The sequence below is a fragment of the Phalacrocorax carbo genome, chromosome 3 (assembly GCF_963921805.1).
Source record: "Phalacrocorax carbo chromosome 3, bPhaCar2.1, whole genome shotgun sequence".
Classification (NCBI taxonomy): domain Eukaryota; kingdom Metazoa; phylum Chordata; class Aves; order Suliformes; family Phalacrocoracidae; genus Phalacrocorax; species Phalacrocorax carbo.
In genome coordinates this window covers 106306325-106324255 of record NC_087515.1, presented here as the reverse complement: position 1 = coordinate 106324255, position 17931 = coordinate 106306325, and the positions used below count along the sequence as shown (strand labels likewise).

The 17931-nt window shown below is 40.2% G+C and overlaps 1 protein-coding gene across 7 annotated transcripts in view; it reads left to right on the top strand.

The window, feature by feature from the left end:
- ARHGEF10 (Rho guanine nucleotide exchange factor 10) overlaps window positions 1-17931 on the top strand; it is a 118001-nt gene that overhangs the window by 25840 nt on the left and 74230 nt on the right. For 4 of the 7 annotated variants that reach the window (XM_064447950.1, XM_064447952.1, XM_064447949.1 and 1 more), the window contains exons 3-10: window positions 4814-4984; window positions 6147-6443; window positions 7669-7732; window positions 8882-8961; window positions 10393-10449; window positions 13084-13247; window positions 16319-16435; window positions 17650-17764. In XM_064447950.1, the coding sequence (XP_064304020.1) occupies window positions 4814-4984; window positions 6147-6443; window positions 7669-7732; window positions 8882-8961; window positions 10393-10449; window positions 13084-13247; window positions 16319-16435; window positions 17650-17764 (1065 nt within the window). The remainder of the gene's footprint in view (window positions 1-4813; window positions 4985-6146; window positions 6444-7668; window positions 7733-8881; window positions 8962-10392; window positions 10450-13083; window positions 13248-16318; window positions 16436-17649; window positions 17765-17931) is intronic. The other 3 variants (XM_064447953.1, XM_064447954.1, XM_064447955.1) reach the window with 2 other exon arrangements.

Sequence of the window (17931 nt, the reverse complement as noted above, 5' to 3'; positions counted from 1 at the left end):
CTGAGAGTATATATCCTTTTTCTAATCCTAAATTTGCACTTTTATACTTAATTTAACTTGAAGGCAATCTTTCCATTATATGTTTTTTCATGCTTTAAAACTCCAAATGGAAATTTTTAGAAATGCAAGTATTTCCCTGCCACATTTGTAAAGTAAATGCTACAGAATGGTATTGGCATCAGATGAAGAAGTTTAATCATTTATTGGATTCTCATTGCTCTGGTTGGCACACATAAAGGTAAGGGTGTGGGTAGTGGTGAAAGGGCATATTGGATTTTTAGTATCTTATTTAATTAGTTGAAGTAATTCTGGGCAGACTCTGTAATGCTAAGCAGTCTGTGATCATTACCTTGGCAAATAAAAAAGTGCACTTTAAAATTATGTTTAAAAAAAAATCCAACAAACCAAAACACAAAAAACAAACAAACCCAAACCACAAAACAAACCAACCACAACAAACAAACAAAAACAACAACAGAAGTAGTTATCCTCTGTGAGATTTGTGGGGGTGGGAGTGTGTGTGCCTTTGGAAATCCCCCCCTCACCAGCCCAATTTTTCTCTGCAAGCACAATTGCCTGGAAATGAACTTTTTGGGTTGGTCCTTTTGATTTCCAGTTAAAGGGTTGGAAGAACTGGGGCTTTCTTCATGAGCATGAGATTTTGCAAGATCTGTGGTGGTTTTTTGTAGCCAGATTCAGACCAAGTGTAACTGTGCTGTGTGTCTTCCTGATTTCTTCTGGCACTTCCCAAGAGCTTTTTTTGGTGCGTGTGTTGTTCTGACATAACACAAACCAATGTAGACAGAGTACCTATTTTCAAAACTGTAGTTACTCAAGATGTCTTTTTTTGTATGACATAAATCCTTATTGATCTGCAGTGCTGAGGAGCTCTTCAGTTGAAGCAAAAAGCCTCCCACCCTCTTTTTGTTATTAAAATAATTTTTCCATCAAATGAAATAGTATACAGTTGAGATTAAAAGCTTAAAGGAGAATATCTAGAATGTATGAAATACAGTTTTAAAACTTTTGAAGTGAGAATATTTGTCTCCAGTCTGCCCTTTCTAAAGGACATGTAATCTGAGAAAAGTATTTATATCTTTTTTTTGTGTGTGTGTGTGTATTTTTTGTAATCTTAACTGACTGCCTCATCAATGATGCATTTAGGGGATCTTTCCAGGCTGTAGTGCCCAGTTACAGGGTTCTGTGCCTTGTTTATTTCTGATGCAAAGTAAATGTTAGCTTAGTGTTAACAGCCATAACAGGAAAAAAATTGGTGGCACCTTCAATTTTTTTAATCCAAGTTGAGGAAATCAATTCCTATGTTAGGATTTCTTCCCACAGTCATAAAAAACGGGTTGGTTCCTTTTTTAGGGGGAATGGGAAGGTGTGTTGAAGGGGAATTATGCATCCGTTGACCAGCTTTTTCTCCTGGGTTCTGAGTTACAGAATCACAGGTTGGAAGGGACCTCAGGGATCATCTAGTCCAACCTTTCTAGGAAGAGCACAGTCTAGACAAGATGGCCCAGCACCCTGTCCAGATGACTCTTGAAGGTGTCCAACATGGCCGAGTCAACCCCTTCCCTGGGGAGATTATTCCAGTGGGTGACTGTCCTCACTGTGAAAAATTTCCCTCTGGTGTCCAATCGGAATCTCCCCAAGAGCAATTTGTGTCCATTCCCCCTTGTCCTCTCCATGGGACTCTGTGTAAAAAGGGAGTCTCCATCTTCTTTGTAACTACCCCATAAGTACTGGTACATGAGGATGAGATCCCCTCTAAGCCTCCTTTTCTCAAGGCTGAACAAACCCAGTTCTCCCAGCCTATCCTCATATGGCAGGCTTCCCAGTCCTTTGATCATCTTGGTGGCCCTTCTCTGGAGCCCTTCCAGCCTGTCCACATCCTTTTTGTACACCGGCGACCAGAACTGTACACAGAACTCCAGGTGTGGCCTGACAAGCACTGAGTAGAGTGGGATAATGACTTCTTTCTCTCTGCTGGCGATGCCCTCTTTGATGCAACCCAGCATCCTGTTGGCCTTCTTGGCTGCAGCAGCACACTGTTCGCTCATGTTGAGCTTTCTGTCCACCAGGACCCCCAGGTCCCTTACCACAGAGCTGCTCTCCAGCCAGGTGGGCTGCTCTCCAGCCAGATCATTCCTTTTGCTTGTAGGGTCTCAAATAAATTTATTTTGCCAGTAGCAGGTCTTGTCTGTCTTTGACACAGGGCACTGCGCTGCACTTGAGTGTATGGGGAATTGTGTCAGTGTAAAAGTGCTGGAGTAGAGAGTTATCAGGCATCTGATACCTAAGTTACTTCATATGTGCTGAGGAAGCATGTGGATGCAGAAGCTGCCTAACCTAGCAGCCACTAAACCTCAGACATGCCTGCTGCTCCTGTGATGTTCCCCTGCGTGGCTCAGACATTTTGTAAACATACATACTTTTTGTTTGCTCATGTGCAGAATTGATGTCCTGTGAGCAGGTGGGTTCATGACTCTTGGCTGAGCCTTGCTCCAACAGCACCCTGGTTTCGTAGAGTGGCCTAATCCTGCAGAAATTATCAACTCATTACACTAACCTCATCTTCCTCCTCCTACCAGCGTACGAAGTGCAGACAGAGCTACTTTATGTATTTGAAGTGGTTACTGCTGTGGTTCACTTACATAGTACAGCGAGAGGAGTGGCGGATAGTAGTGCATGTACACAGAAGATTGTGGCTTTGTGGCTGTTAGCTGCTTGTGGCTGCCATCGCCGTACTTATCTGCCTAGCCTACAACATTTCACACGCTGGTAATTGCAAAAAACACTCTACTTAGTATTTCACAGGGTTGTGGTTCCCAAATCTGAAGTACACAGATGTACTGAAAATGTAAAGGAACTGAAAAAACAGACATAAAACACCACTGCCACCCGCCTTTTCCTTCTTTTCCCCATTACTGTCTACTACTGCAGTAGTACAAAGTCTAGTCAGGGGGATGGTGAATTGGGAAGAATGCTGTGATTGTCGTCAATCATGTGGAAGTGCTCTGCAGGATTTTTGCATCTTTCAGGAAGAAAAAAATTGCTAATGGACAAAAGCAAAAATGAAAAGCCTTAATCCAAAGACTGACTTCTTACGGAAGGATTTTAAAAAAATGCATCAAAATTAAGTGTCCTGCTGCCTCAGCAATAAACCATGACAATAAATGCAGGATAACCCCTTTTTTTGTTCCTTACTATTTTTGCAATTAGTTCACTTTTTCTCCTACAGAGAGGCTACATGAAAGATCTTCTTATTTGTGGCTGTGATAAAATATGCTGGCTCAGCCGGCCTGAAGAAAGAGAAGCCTTGACAGGAATGCTGATTACCATGACAATCTAAGCAGTCTAGAGCTGTAGTTTGTGTGGGTTTTATCATAAAGATACAAAACGTGGCCTGGATGGTAGAAAAGCTGATAGTATCGTCATGACTCAGGAGATCGAGTCGTCCTTGTAAGACATTGTTTTTGATATTGTGTTACTTGAAGAGGGGGCAGGTGGAACCGTATCAACTTCTTGTATATTTTTATAATATATTTGTGGATTTACATATTTATTTTAGTATTTTCATACCATAGTTATGAGGGGTTTTTTATAACATTTTTAATACGTTGCTGAACACCTGTGTAAAAGTTACATATCAATCATGGGTTTGAGGAAGATTGTGGGAGGAAGGCTAGCTGGGCCAAAAAATTTCCACAGATGACATTTCTGCCTCAAGGGGACCTCTGATAAGAGTTTCTCCTCCAGAAGGTTGGAGAGCAGCTAGGGCAGGTCAAGGGAGGGAGGGATGAAGCCCTTTTGTGTCAGGGAGCTGCAGTGAAGGCTTCTGGAAGCAGGGAGGAGGCTGGTGGGTTTGGGTATCCCTCCCTGCAGCTGCTCTGGCTATTCTTCCTCTGTGCAGTATCTCTGACAGAAGCTTTAGGTGCTGTGGGCAGGCTTCTTGCGATGTGAATGCACAGCAAAACCAGCGGTGGATAAGGCAGTGAGGGTTTTAAATCTTTGTGGGTTCTTAAGTCTTCTGCAGGTAAAAAAAATAGCACAGAGGGAGACTGCCTGGCACTTTTTCCTGCTCCCCTTCCCTAGCCCTGTGTACAGTACCAAATCTGTGCTGCAGGGTCCTCACAAGCAAAGACAAAAATACCCACCATGCTCCCACTTCCTAGCTGTAGCTGTATTGGGGTGTGATTATTTCAGCCATTACTTCTTCAAAGGTAAGAACTGAGAAGTCAACCCCCCACCTCCACCAAAGTGCACCTTGTGCGTGGTAATAGGGCTAATAGCATGTTGCATAAGGTCATTGGTTTAAAACTATTCGAGACTGGAGTAGGAAAACCAATCTGCTGGTCTCGTGATGTGTGTGAAGGAAGTTACCATCACTGGCATTTTGGCACTGTTAAGAAAGAATAGACTTAGGAGTTGGAGTTAGAAAGAAAAAATGACTTGAAGTTATAAAGTCCCAAAATCCCTGTACAAATAAATTAATCAGTGAACTTTTCTTGTTTAAAGAATCAGCTGCTTAAGTGTTTTCCTAAAAATGTTTTGGTTTGTTTTGAAAAAAGCAAGGGTATTTGCAGTATCAGTTCTTAATTGCTTTCCAAGTAATTTCATTGTTTACACTAAAGAATTTGTTGAAAACTGCATGAGGTTATCAACATGTCAAGGAGCTTTTGTTCTCTTCCAGAACCTAAAAATCTGAGGGTTCATTGTATAAGCTTCACTTGTAATGTGGAATATTTACTGGTCCCATGAAATCATTATTAAGAGCAAACAACCAAAAGTGTATCTTTCTGCACAGTTCTAGAGCGTGAACCAGAAGCCACAGGTACGAATGATGAAGAAAGGGACGAGGGAGAACAGTTTGACTTTGACAGTGGAGATGAGATACCAGAAGCAGACAGGCAAGCCCTTATGCCACCTCCTCCTGATCCTGGAAATAGCATAGAGCGCCAAGAGGCTAATGCCGTAGGTAAGTCAGCCTGTCAGGCTGTGCCTCCGCTAGGCTAAATAGTCAAGACTGATTATAGGTTGCCTTTTCTTGACAATGCAGTAAAATACTTGTGAAAAGATGTTTCCATGGAAATACCATAAAAGTGTCTCTGAATATTCCTGCTAGTTACGCTCGTGGTAGATTTGACGAGCCAAGTGACCATCACATGTAATTCCTGTGAGGTTTCCCATGCAAGCGTGACTTCTAAACCAATGCATTGGACTCAGTCACAGTGCCATGCTACAGGAAAACTTTATGCCCTTGCAGTTCTAACGGCAAGCTTGCTGGTTGCTGATCTTAAGATGACATGTATAAAAATAAATGGGGTCTGAATATATGAGTTTTGTTCATCAGCAGAAGTCTTATTATATTAAACATTAAAACATTTGTTACAACACATACAGATGTTCCCAGTGCTGAGGTGTGGTCTGGAAATAGCTGTATTCTGCTCAAATGGAAAACAGCTTATTGTGCTGACTTTGATCCAATTTCTTTTTGTAAGCAGAGTCTTTGTGCTCATGGCAATTAAAGATAGATAACCGTTCAGGTGACTGCGGTTTGACAACCTGGAACTTAAAACTCCATTTTTCCCTGAAAATCTGTTGCTCGCTCACCCTTTTGTGAGGCTGTACTTACAGCTCAGAAAGTTTTGATTGCTTGGGACACAGTTCTGTACCTCAGCTTGTCTCAAGAAATACCAGGAACTTTGTGTAATAGAAAATATTTTCAAAGAGGAAAACTTGGAAAGTTATTTTCTTTCCCCTTTTCTTAACAGAGCATTTTCAGGACTGTCCTTTCAGGAGGGTCCTTCCAGTGATCTTTAACCTTCAGTGTTTAAGGCTGTTTTCAGCCATGTGCTTATGATAAGCAAGAGGGGACCCTGGCTACTTATCAGAAATCCTCCTATTCAGGATTGAGAATCCAGTTACTGTTTTTCCATAGGCATCCTTGTAACCCAGCTTGTTTGCTGCTGTTGCGTTCCTCATCTAAAATGGGGAGGATAGCACTACTGTGTGGGAATTTTGAGTCATAGACTGTAAGCAACTTGTATAGTAAGGATCATATCAGTGTTCAGGACATTTGCAAAGACCAATATTAAGCAGCTTGGACAGGTATGAAAAATAAAACTTTAATTTTTCAGCTAATGGGGCTGATAATTTAGAAGACAGTGAGAAGCTAAGAACATCAGCACCTCCTGCGGAAGGCACTCCAGCCAAAGTAAATCCCTACTCAGTCATAAATATTTCACCAATTCAAGACAAGGATCTATCCTCATCACCAGAACCAAGTCCTCAAGACGAATGTGCAAGTCCAAATTTGTCCAGTGGATATTCTGTTCCTGTCCCCTGTGGCTATGCTGTGCCATCTAATTTACCTTTGATACTGCCAGCATACTCCAGTCCTGTCATAATACGCAGCGTTTCTGTAGATGAAGAAGGTACTGTACTTACGCGCCTTACTGTATTTGAAGTGGAATCCTTGTTTAACTTCAGGTACCTGTGCTGTTTTGTAAATGCTTGTGTAGCACTTAGCCTGGATGTCTGTGGGCGATCTTGTGTCAAAACAGGAAAAGAAAGAGTTCTCAGTATGAATTAAAATTTCTTGTCAGATTTAGAAGAAAAACATCAGTTTATTTTAAAATGCTTGCGGTACTAGGATTTGAGATACCTAAGTAAAGATGCATAAGGAAAAACAAATGTACACAGTCAGTTCCTCAACGTTTCTTTAAGTTGGTGATGCCTGATCTTTGTTTTGCTGGCACTAGATTACAACATATAGTATAAGGGAGGATTCCTGTCTTATCTTGCCATTAAGAATGATTAATGCTAATTGCCTTTTAATGTTATGAAATAATTTCCAGAGCCATAGTTCAGTGTTCAAGCCAAAAGGTTTCTTCTCATACCTTATCATGCTTTATCTATGTCCTGGCAGAGTTCTTGTCCCTTTTACGTTCTTTAATGCACTTCTGTTTGTTTTCCAATCCTTGTGGGTTTAGAGTTGCTATGGGATGTTTTCCTTGATAGTTTCACAAGTTCTGTTTGTCCTATAGAACAATTTTAAGACAGAAGAGGAAACTTGAAAGTGAAATAACTTTGGATTATTACAGAAACAGGAACAGTCCTCCATTTGCTAACTAGAATTGGCAAAGCTGACAGCTTAATGTTGAGAGAGCAGGAGAGCAGAAAGCTCTCTATATCCTGCCTTTTCTTTCATTTTTGTATTTTCAATATGCTGTTCTCTATCTAGGTAGCAATTCTACTGTAATTCCAAGTACTATGATACTTTTTTGGTTTTGCAGCCTTTGCTGTCTATCACCACTGGGAATATTGGCAAGTAAAAGCAAATGTATTTGTGTGGTTGTTATTACCGGTAGAGGAATATGTGTTTGAGAGATTACAATTAAATTCATCTGACATTGTAATTTCCTGTTAACAGCTCTTATACCAAAAGCTGTGTCTCTGAATTCTTTCACTTACAAAAATAGTGTGAAGAAACTTCTAAAATGTTTATAAATGTTTAAGAATAAAAATTTTTTGTAGAAGTAGATTATTCATTAGCAATGAACTAGTAAAATCAGTTTGTTATGCTAAAACATACCATTTGAACCACACTGACATTTTATTCCAAACATTTTTCTGATTATATTTTTTTCTACTTGGCAGGTACACAGTCAGCAACTGAAGAATGTCATTGTAATTCTCTGAACTCAGAGGAGCCTCAAAATAGGTGATTGCCAGTTCAGCATGTTTTAATGTTCTGTAAAACCTTAATTCCTAAGAAGGCTTACATTTGAGAAATCAAATATTTTATTTTTCTTTTGTGACACTTCCATGTTTATTTATTTTCATTTTCTTAACTCAGTAACTCTGGCTGTATACCAAAATCAGTGCTAGTTTCATATGTATAACTGTGCATACCATTTCTGATGAAACTAGGTTTAATTTTTATAGAATCATAGCAAAGTCAGCTGCAACAGATTGCTGGAGATCTTGCAGTCTGCTTTCAGCAGGAGCACTGCCAACACGCCATTAGATCAGGCATGGCCTTGGTAGCCGAGCCTTGAAAACCTCCAAGGACAGAGGTGCTGCAGCTTCCCTGCTGTACTACCCTTTGGTGAATTTTTTTTCCCTAATGTCCAAACCAAATCTTCCAACTGCAGTTTGTTGACCATTCCCCCTTGCGTATCATCTGACACCTGAAAAAAAATCAGCTCCCAAAATCCCAAAACAAACCCAAACAAAAAAAACCCCAACTTCATCACTTCTGTAGCTCTCTTTCAGGGAGTTGTACCTGCTGTTGGCTCACCCCATAGCATCCTTTTTACCAGACTAAATAAGCTTCATGTCTTTCACCTCATTCCTTGTAAGCCATGTGGTTTAGTCCCCCATTTCATGTCTCTCTAGAGGTAACTTCAGTTTCTCCATACTTCTCTAGAAGGGGGGGTGTTGGGAAGCCAAAACTGGATGTGCTGCTGGTAGGTTCAGCCTCACCAGCATCAACTAGAGGAGGATAATAGCCTTGTCAAGCCCGACGGCTCATGATGTAGTCCAGAACATCTTTAGTCTTATTTACAGGGAAAGAGCAGCTCTCTTCACTGCTTTCTAAGAGTTTTCTGTGCTCTGGTAGAATTCAAAAGCAGTGTATTTCTTGAGATTGAAAGGAAGTGTTTTCAGTTTCTTGACTAAAACTGTCACATTATTGAAGAGATTATTAATCTCCTAATTACATACTGAAGAGGCAGTTTTGATTAATCAGCAGCCTCAGAGTGGGAACTGGAAGGCAGCAAGATATTTATTGTCTTGTTTTCACAGTTGTTTAAAAACAGTGTGGTGTAGCTTTTAATGCTTTATTTTGTGGCCTTTTTTTTCTTCCAAGTGAAGATAACCAGGCCAAGAGAGAGGATGATGCTCTGGCCAAGTGGGTTGCAGATCCTGCAAATACAGCATGGATGGAAAGTAAGTATCGGTGAGCACCGAAGTACAACTATAGAAGAAGGTCAGTTTTAAGTTGTGATCAACAGTATGTGTGTATCTATATGCACACGTATATTTTACAGATATCTCCATGTTCACTTTTATTATATTTTTTCAGTTATGTTCCAGAACAGCATTACCACAGTTAAAACATTCAGCAGTGTAACAAAATTGTGTATTTGAGAATAAAGTTAACATTCAGTTTTCTGTGGAGTGCTTTTTGGAGCCTATGGAATCATCTGTCACTGTCTTAAGGAGATCATTTGGCTCCATCAATACATGTACAGTGGAAATTTGCTCAAGTTCAGTCTCTGCTCTGTGACTGTATATGAAATTGTTCTCCTCATGCAGCAATTGCCAAAGAAGTTATTGGAGAAGGTGGAAGGCAGGAAATTGCTGCTTTTTCTTAGTGTGTGCTCTTGGCTGGCAGCTGCATTTTAAACCATAACAGAAGCACTGGGGTTTGAGGACAGGTTATCCTGCATGTTCTCACCTGTTTCCACTGGGCTGGAGGTTCATCTTACATGTCACTTGAAGTGACTGAAGAATTTTCATCCTCGTCCTGCCTCTTAATGTACTACAATGATCATAACATGATTTAGTTTTGATTATTTTTAAAAATTGTCTATTACAGCCTCTCTACGGCCATTTACGAAGGCAATGAGCAGCCTTCCTCAAGCACAGAACATACCATAGTGCTGTAAAAAGGAGGGAGACATGTTGGCTGTTGAAGTGCATTTCTGTTTTCAGGCTACCAAAGTTCATCAAAAACAATGCAGATAAAACTCTGAAATTTCACAAATACCTTATACTGGTTTTGTGCATTATTGCATTATTTGAATGATGATTAGATGAACCGGCAAAATGCAGTTGGAGAATGGGTCATATCTCCATTTTAGTCATATGTGCCAATATAACCAACATTCTTTAGAGTATTTCAGCTGGAAGGAGGTTGGAAGTTGTACCTACAATGATCATCTAGTCTACTGCCTGACCACTTCAGGGCTGACCAAGAGCTGAAGATTGTTATTAAGGGTATTGTCCAAATGCCTCTTAAACACTGTTGGTCACATTCACATTTTAGGGGGTTTCTCTTCTCCCTAGTAACAAGCGATAGGACGAGAGGAAACGGCCTCAAGCTCCACCTGGGGAAGTTTAGGTTGGACATTAGGAAAAACTTATTCACCGAAAGGGTTGTCAGACATTGGAACAGGCTGCCCAGGGAGGTGGTTGAGTCTCCATCCCTGGAGGTATTTAAAAGAAGGGTAGATGTGGTGCTTGAGGATATGGTTTAGTGGTGGACTTGGCAGTGATAGGTTAGCGGTTGGACTTGATGATCTTAAGCGTTTTTTCCAACCTTAACGATTCTGTGATTCTGTGATTCTCACTTGTGTTTTTCTGTTTTGCTTTTAGACCCAGATGAAGTAATTTATGATGATGTGCCAAGAGAAAATTCAGACTCTGAACCAGGTTTGAGGTCTTTGTAATACAGACCACATTGAAAGCAATGTAATATGGAATTATGTGCATGTATACTGAATAGATACGTTCATTAAGTACCAAAACATATGTAAATGGAATTAACACTGTGTCAATAATCAGTAGATCTTACAAAGTTCATAATTAAACTGACTCTTGGAAGACTTCATCTTAGCAGGTCTCCTACACTGCTCTTCTCAGAAGCAGAATTCTGCTATATTCTATAGATCCTGTCCCAAATGCTTGAGTATTCTGTATGTTAGAGAATTACAGTGTTGGGCGTATTAGCTGTAGTGACCTAAACAAGGCAAGAAAGGTAGGAAAAAGGGTGTTTTACATAGTTGAATAATGTATGATAATGCATCATTGTCATGATTATAGAGGGAACTGCTCCATTCTTGAAAGTCTCCCTTCAACATAAAAGTACCTGATAGATGGAGGAGGAGATTCAGAACAGCTATTTACCGTCTGGATTGTGACTGTACAGAAATGTTTAATTTCAGCTTTGGAGTGGTCCAGCTCCTGATGATGTGCTGGAGCAAAGCTTTTACCCTTACTGGGAATGGTGCAGCTAGGGCTCAAGAAGCTTGTTTCAATGACTTCTCGCTCAGATTTTTTTTTCAGTTTTTGGTTATAGTGAAGGCTGTGCTTAAAGCTTGGTTGCTAGTAACTGATTTTGTGTTTGAGTAGATCAGCTTATTAGGCATCTACTTGTCATGGCTCTCAGTATAGGTGTTTGATACTGAAGTTGTAGTTTGATAGATACTGTAGTTTGAACTTCAGTTGTGCTGAAGAAAAACACTTAAGCTTTCTTGTGTGAAAACCACATTTATCTTTAAAGCTTTAACATTTTCATTTCTTGTCCTTAGTGCTGTTCAGGCAAGGTGTTTTACAAATTATTACTGAAATCTGTTTCTTTTATTATTTGAAAGTATTATGCTACATTCATGACTTGAATGCTTTTATTACTGGAAGTTCCCTACATGCACTGTGCTGCTCTGGGCAGGGATGTGTTTGCGCTGTGGCTGCTCAGTCAGGAAACATGTACACGAAGGCCAGGGGGCTTCACTGGGTGGGATGTGGCACGTGGAGCAAAGCTATGCTGAGCATCTCGATCCGAATTTTCAGCTTAACCCAGATGAAGTTAATTAAAATTTTGGCTTTCTGTTTCTCCCCAAAGACATTGAAAGTTTCTGAGAAAATAGGTAGCGAGGGAATTTTCTTCTTCGTACCTTCATGATCTTGATGTTTATTAATTGTATATTTTGTCAGGGAGACACAACTGTTCTGAAAAAGTTGCAGTTAGAGCTCTGTCTACATTAACACAGGGACAAGATATGTCCACCAAATCACTGGATATAGCCTGCCCCAATACTGGCATGGCAAAAATTTGACTTATATAAGTCTTGACTTATTTTTACTTACTTCGTTGTGCTAAATTTCCACTAAAATGTCTTCTTCCATAAGTGTATTTTAAGGACAATTTTGATATGAACGGAGGTTTTTTTTAAAAATTGTTAAAATCTGATTATTTGAAATTAGAAGAGATTCTTTGGTGTTAATTTTCAAGGATTTAATTAATGGTAGTATTAAAATTTTATTATTCGTCAAAAAGTAGTTTTTAAATCACAGAATCCAGGGTTTAGACAGGTATGTAAAATATGTCAGCTTTTCTTTTGAGTATATATTTTTTTTTCTCAATTTCAATAAAATTTCAGTCTTAAAATGAAAACACAACTTTTGTTTACTGAATTTAATATGAGACAGTTTTAAATGAAGCGTTATAACCTCTGACAGTAGGGATCCCTGGCAGAAGCGTCCACACTTCTGTACTTGTAATGACAAATGATGCTGCATGTACAGTGCACGCCTGTTTCCTGATAAGTAATTGGCACTAAAAATTTCTATTTTGTTCTGAGTCAGTTTGTCATACTTGATGTCTCTGCCAATGTAAAGACCTGTGTCTTTAATAGGTGATACTTCAGTCAGCCTTTGCAATATAGCTTTCTAGATCTTGAAAAGGTTAATACTTGAAGCTCTTAGACTAGACTATGGACAAGGTAACCTGCGGATATGGGAGACTCCTAGTGACTGTGGTGGAATTGCAAGAATGACTAGTCATAAAATATGATAGTGTAACGTGTTTCATGCTACTTTAGTCTGATCTGTTCTACTTGAAGTAGTGACATTTTCATTTGATTCTTGCAATTTTTTAGCATTTATCATTTGAGCTGATGATGAAGATGTTCCTAGGGGCAAGTGGCAAGCTTGCAAATGGAAGGATGCTCCATGTCAGTGCAGATGGGTGTTCACAGCTACAGTTCGAACTTCATCTAAATTTCATCTAAAATATGTTGTGGGATTTGGACAGAACAGAGTAGTTTGAGTAGGGCATATTTTTAAAAGGATCGTGGTGTGCATCCATTACGCTGTCCTCTTTTCGTACTCTGTTCCAACAAAGACAACCCACTTTGGCTGTTTGAATGTTGGGTTTAATTCGCTTTTTAAAGTGTGTGTACAGAAGTCTGTATAGTTCTTTATAGTACATCCTGAACAAGTTTTTTGGTGTTTAAACAAACAGAAATTTCAGTATAGCTTTTTTTTATTTTGGTTTAATTCTTACAGAGGAAATGATTTATGATGATGTTGAAAACGGTGATGATGGTGGAAACAGCTCGCTGGAATACGGGTGGAGTTCAAGTGAGTTTGAAAGCTATGAAGAACAGAGTGATTCTGAGTGTAAAAATGGAATTCCCAGCTCCTTTTTGCGAGGCAACCACAAGAGACATGTATGTATCCTGCAGTGCTGCTCAGTCATTGAGATTATCCTGATTTCCAACACTTAAGCTTTCTCACCTGTATTTCCCTTCTCAGTCCAGTTTCAAATGCCAGCGGCATCTTCTTAAAGGAGACGTGAATCAGTGTGGGAGTGACAGGAAAAAGAAAAGATGAAAATATTAAACAGAAGCTCCTTAAAAAAAGAGAAAAAACTCGAATTGGATAAAAGTGAAATTAAAAATGGGATTATTTTTGCCTGTGGGCAGTTCCTCACCTTTTCTTCTTTTGCAGCTGATGGAGTAGTGTAAATGGTAAATGAGCGTGGAAAATAATGTGAAGAACAAATGGGGGTAAGCCTGACAAGACATGAAGTTTTGGGATTCTTCAGGTGCTCAAAAGTCACAAAACTTTGCCAGTGCTCCCTGCTTTTCTGTCTTAGATCTGTATCATGTTGGTTGTTTGAAGGTGACTGAGCTTAACAAAACCCCCCAAAATAATAGGTTTTTGTGATCAAAGAGAAGCCAGTACTGTTTACTAAGGAGAGAATAGAGGCAGTGCAATTAAAATGATGCATCTGTGACACATCTCTGGTCTAGTATCTTCAGCTATATCTGTGCCCACAGGAGGCAGGAAGACACTGATGGGTGCATGCCCTTGCTGCATCTTTCTGATTGCCCATCAGGATGAGCCTCAGACTCCTGTGCTATCGCTGCTTCAGCTCCTTTCCTTCTGCCCTCCTATGAGAGGGAAGTCTTACCTGGGACCTGGGCAGCCTCCCGCTGCTGGTTCCCTGCTCTGAGCACTTGGAGGATAGGGATGTGGGGCAGAGTGGGGACAGGCAGGGCTGGGCTCCGTGCCCTGAGTCACTGCAAATCCCCAGGGCCCCCCGGTGTGTGGCGGCCAGGGATAGACACCCAAGAGCTACTTCGCAGCTGCATACTGTTAGCTGCTGCAGCACCCCGTGGCTGGAGGCTGTGGGGGTAGCAGCCAGGGTGTTCTTCCATGGGACTCTTGTCTTCATTTTGCAGGTTTCTTATCTTGATGGGAATAAAAGCTTCACTGTCTGCGTTTCCTTCCAGTACACGTTATCTGCTTTCCCCCCACCTCCATATTTGCTGCCTGCCCTTCAGAAATCAGGGAGGAGCAATTAACTGCAAGACTTGAGCCCACCGAAATCATCAGAGCTCATCTTCTGGTTTTGTTTTGGGTTTGTCCTGACTAAAACATGTTTAAGCTATTGCAGCTGTTTGTTTCTGGGGAATTTTTTAACTAGACTGAAGAAAAATGGGTTTGATTTTTTTTGTTGTTGTTAAAAACACGACTTTGGATGTTTTTATAACTTTTCAAGTAGGTGTGTAATCTTACCATCACTGCTGGTTTGTTTATTTTAATTGTTTCCTGTTATCTGTAGCTTCAGCTTTGGCCATAGTTATAGGAAGCTATTTACACGTGTGCACAAAGCAAGGTTTAAAGCCATTTTTTTAATTGCTTATAAGTATACTTTGATCTGTCACAGGAAACTATGGGCAGTGGGTTGAGAGTGATGATGCCATGATCAGCCACAGAGTATCTGAGCAAGAGACCAAGGAGTGGTGGGAGGACAGAGGCATGCTCCAGGGTACTGCCCTGCACCTGGCTTTTCCAGGCCTGTGACAAAAGGTTTTGAGGGTTGCCTTGTGAGAATGGGGATGAGGAGCATAGGCACCCATTAGTTGGTGGCTGGAGAAGTCAGGGGGGCTGCTGCATCTGGATGGGTTACTGGGAGGCAGAGAAGTCACGAAACTAGAGAAGAGGTTTGGCAGAGAATGAGGAAAGACACAAACTTCAGGATTGCTGAGAAACCACTCCACTTTATACCTATTCTCTGTATCCTTTCTTTGCACTCTCACTTCTCCTCAGGTCTTGTGATGGATGTTACAGTATTTTCCCAGCACATCTCCTTCTGTAGTCTTTCAGACCCTGTGAGAGATCTGCCTTGCTTATTGTTCTTTCTGTCTGCTGAAAAGTATGGGAAGGTTGGAGGTGGGATTTTTAGTTGTAAGTGCTCGTATGACTTCCCTCAAAGTAACTTTTTATTTTTAATTACTTTTGATTTTTAAAAATTTATTTATTTTGAGACAGGAAGGTTTTTCTGCTATTAAGTATTTGTAGTCTGTGAACCAGATGCTGTTCTTAATAATACTGCTGTAATGCCAGAATCATCATGCTGGAGGTAATTGCATCCTCACCCAGCCTAGTGGAGCTAAATGCTGGACCTTCCTCCTATTTTCAACTCAGTAGGCCTTCTCTTTCCTGATTCTTTCATCTGTTGCCAAATAATTCTGTTGACATCGAGCTGCAGGTTTTTCCATTAGACTTGTATTATAGTTACATTTTAACCTCTTCTATCTGGCTTTCTCACAGTGTTTAACAAATGATAATCAGTATTCCAGAGCATTTCTGTGGGATAGTTTCCTTACCTTGCAAATGGATGTATTCGTGTATGAGATGGTTAACACCCATGGTCATACAGTGAAGATATGATAGAGCTGAGGGAAAACATGTGCTTCCCAATTCCCATGCACTGGGGAATTACAAGACTGTGCATCCTCCCCTGTTACTGTCATTTTGTCCAACTGTTGATCTGCACCTTCCTGGGTGCCAGCAACCTCTGCAGGTTCTTCAGCCTTTGAGAATTCCTCTGATTCACTGTTTTGAAGGATAGTCAGAAATATACTCACAAGGGTTTGTGCTCCACCCAGTGATGCTTGTGGGTGAAGTTGATGCGTTGTTTCCATATGGTTTGTAAGAGATGCACACAACATAACTAATAGGTGGCTAGCTTAGACTAACTGCCTTTGTCCCTCTCTTTACATAGTTGCCAGCATAGCGCAAAGGCACCTGGCCGAGTTTCTGAAAGGTACGGTGATGCACAGGAGTGACGGTCTATTCGTTGGGTTGTAGTGTCCCTAAATGATAATTTTCCCTCAGTTGTCTGTGTATCAGTAGGCAGACTGGGCAACATGCATGATATAAGTGAGTACTTTAGCATGAAGTTTACTGCAGGCTTTTTGAAAAGATTGTGTCTTTTTATACACTGTAGCTTTCTCATGACCTAACGCGTTTAAAGGAGCATTATGAAAAAAAGATGAAAGATTTGATGGCAAACACTGTGGGAGCAGTAGAGATTCAGCAACTAAAGCAAAAACATGAGCTGAAGGTAGCGTAGTTGATTTTTGTAACTAGCTATGTTTGAATGATTGCTTTTTCCAAAATAGACAATGTTATATTTTTCTTCTAATAATAACTTGAAAAAGCAGGCAATAATTTGTATTAAATGAGTTCTAAATGTGCTGGATTATTATGCATTTTGTCTTAAAAGTACTTTGTCAAGGACCTTTTCTCATGCTTAGTGGTATCAGTTTCAGAAGATGAGATAGGGCATTGTCCTTCCTTGCTGACTGGTGCCCTTATCCCAGAGTGTGAGCCAGGCGTACAGCTCCGGCGCCTGTCTGAGACCTGGGTGAGCTCTGCAGGGCCAGCCTGACCCTGACTCTGCAGCCACATGGGATCAAATTGCGGGAGTCAGAATCTCAGAGCTTTCCATTCTGAATGGAGCCAGTATGAAGAGGCTGGGTTTTTCCTGGAAGCTTTGGCTCAAACCGAGAAATTGCCAGATTGCAGCAAGACAGCTTTGTTTGTGTTCTGATGTTGCTGATGGTGTCAGCACAGCTCCGACAGTAGTCGGAATTTTTTCCATGGTGGCATTTTGGGAAAGCAAAAGTACAAAGCAGGTATTTTTAGTAAACATTTCCTAGCAAAACAACACTTTTTTTTTTAAATGAAATTTCTTTTTGGTGTGGTAGTGTATTATAAAATTATAAAATTCTTTATCATATCAACTGATTTGTTCAATTAATGAAATTATTAGTTGTAACATTTTCTGCAAAACAGTGTTTGTTTAAGAATATAGTTAATATAGAACTGAGTCTAGGGGATTATCTTTAGGTCAGAAATACTTTGACAGAGTTAGTGGGACATTGGAAGATGGGCAAGAACCCTGCCTGTTATAGACCTGTTCATACTATTTATTTGTTACATAATGCAAAGCTGATCATTTGAGAAGTTCAGATGCTTGATACAGAAGGGTTCGTAAGCATTCCTGCTATTTTAGGCTTGCATACAATATTGACATGAATTAAGTCCCTTTCTCCAAGTTTGATTTTATTAAGAAAAAGTATAGGTGCTTAGATCTGAGCTTTGATGGATCTGTGTACTTACTATATATTCCTTTGACTTTGGGCTATATTTATAACCTAACCTACTTGACAGTGTTGTTTTTAAAGATATTTTGATCAAAAGTATTCTGCATGGTATGCACAAGCATGTTCCTATTATTTATTGAACACGTAGACTGTATTTTTTATCTTACAGATGCAAAAGCTTATGCGAGCTGCTAGAGAAGGTACCAAAGATGGGCTCGAAAAGACAAAAGCAGCTGTGAAAAAGGGTCGCTCCTTCATTAGAACAAAATCCTTCATTTCTCAAGGTATGTGCCTATTATAATGTGTTAGTCTCTAGTAATTTCTGAGAAAAGTGAATGGCCTAGCAGGTTTTTGTACTGGGAGCTGTTTACTGGATGCATGAAATCAGCTTTATAGCAATGAAGTATGGTATACTTCATTATGTCAGTTCAGATGACAGTATGGTCAATGC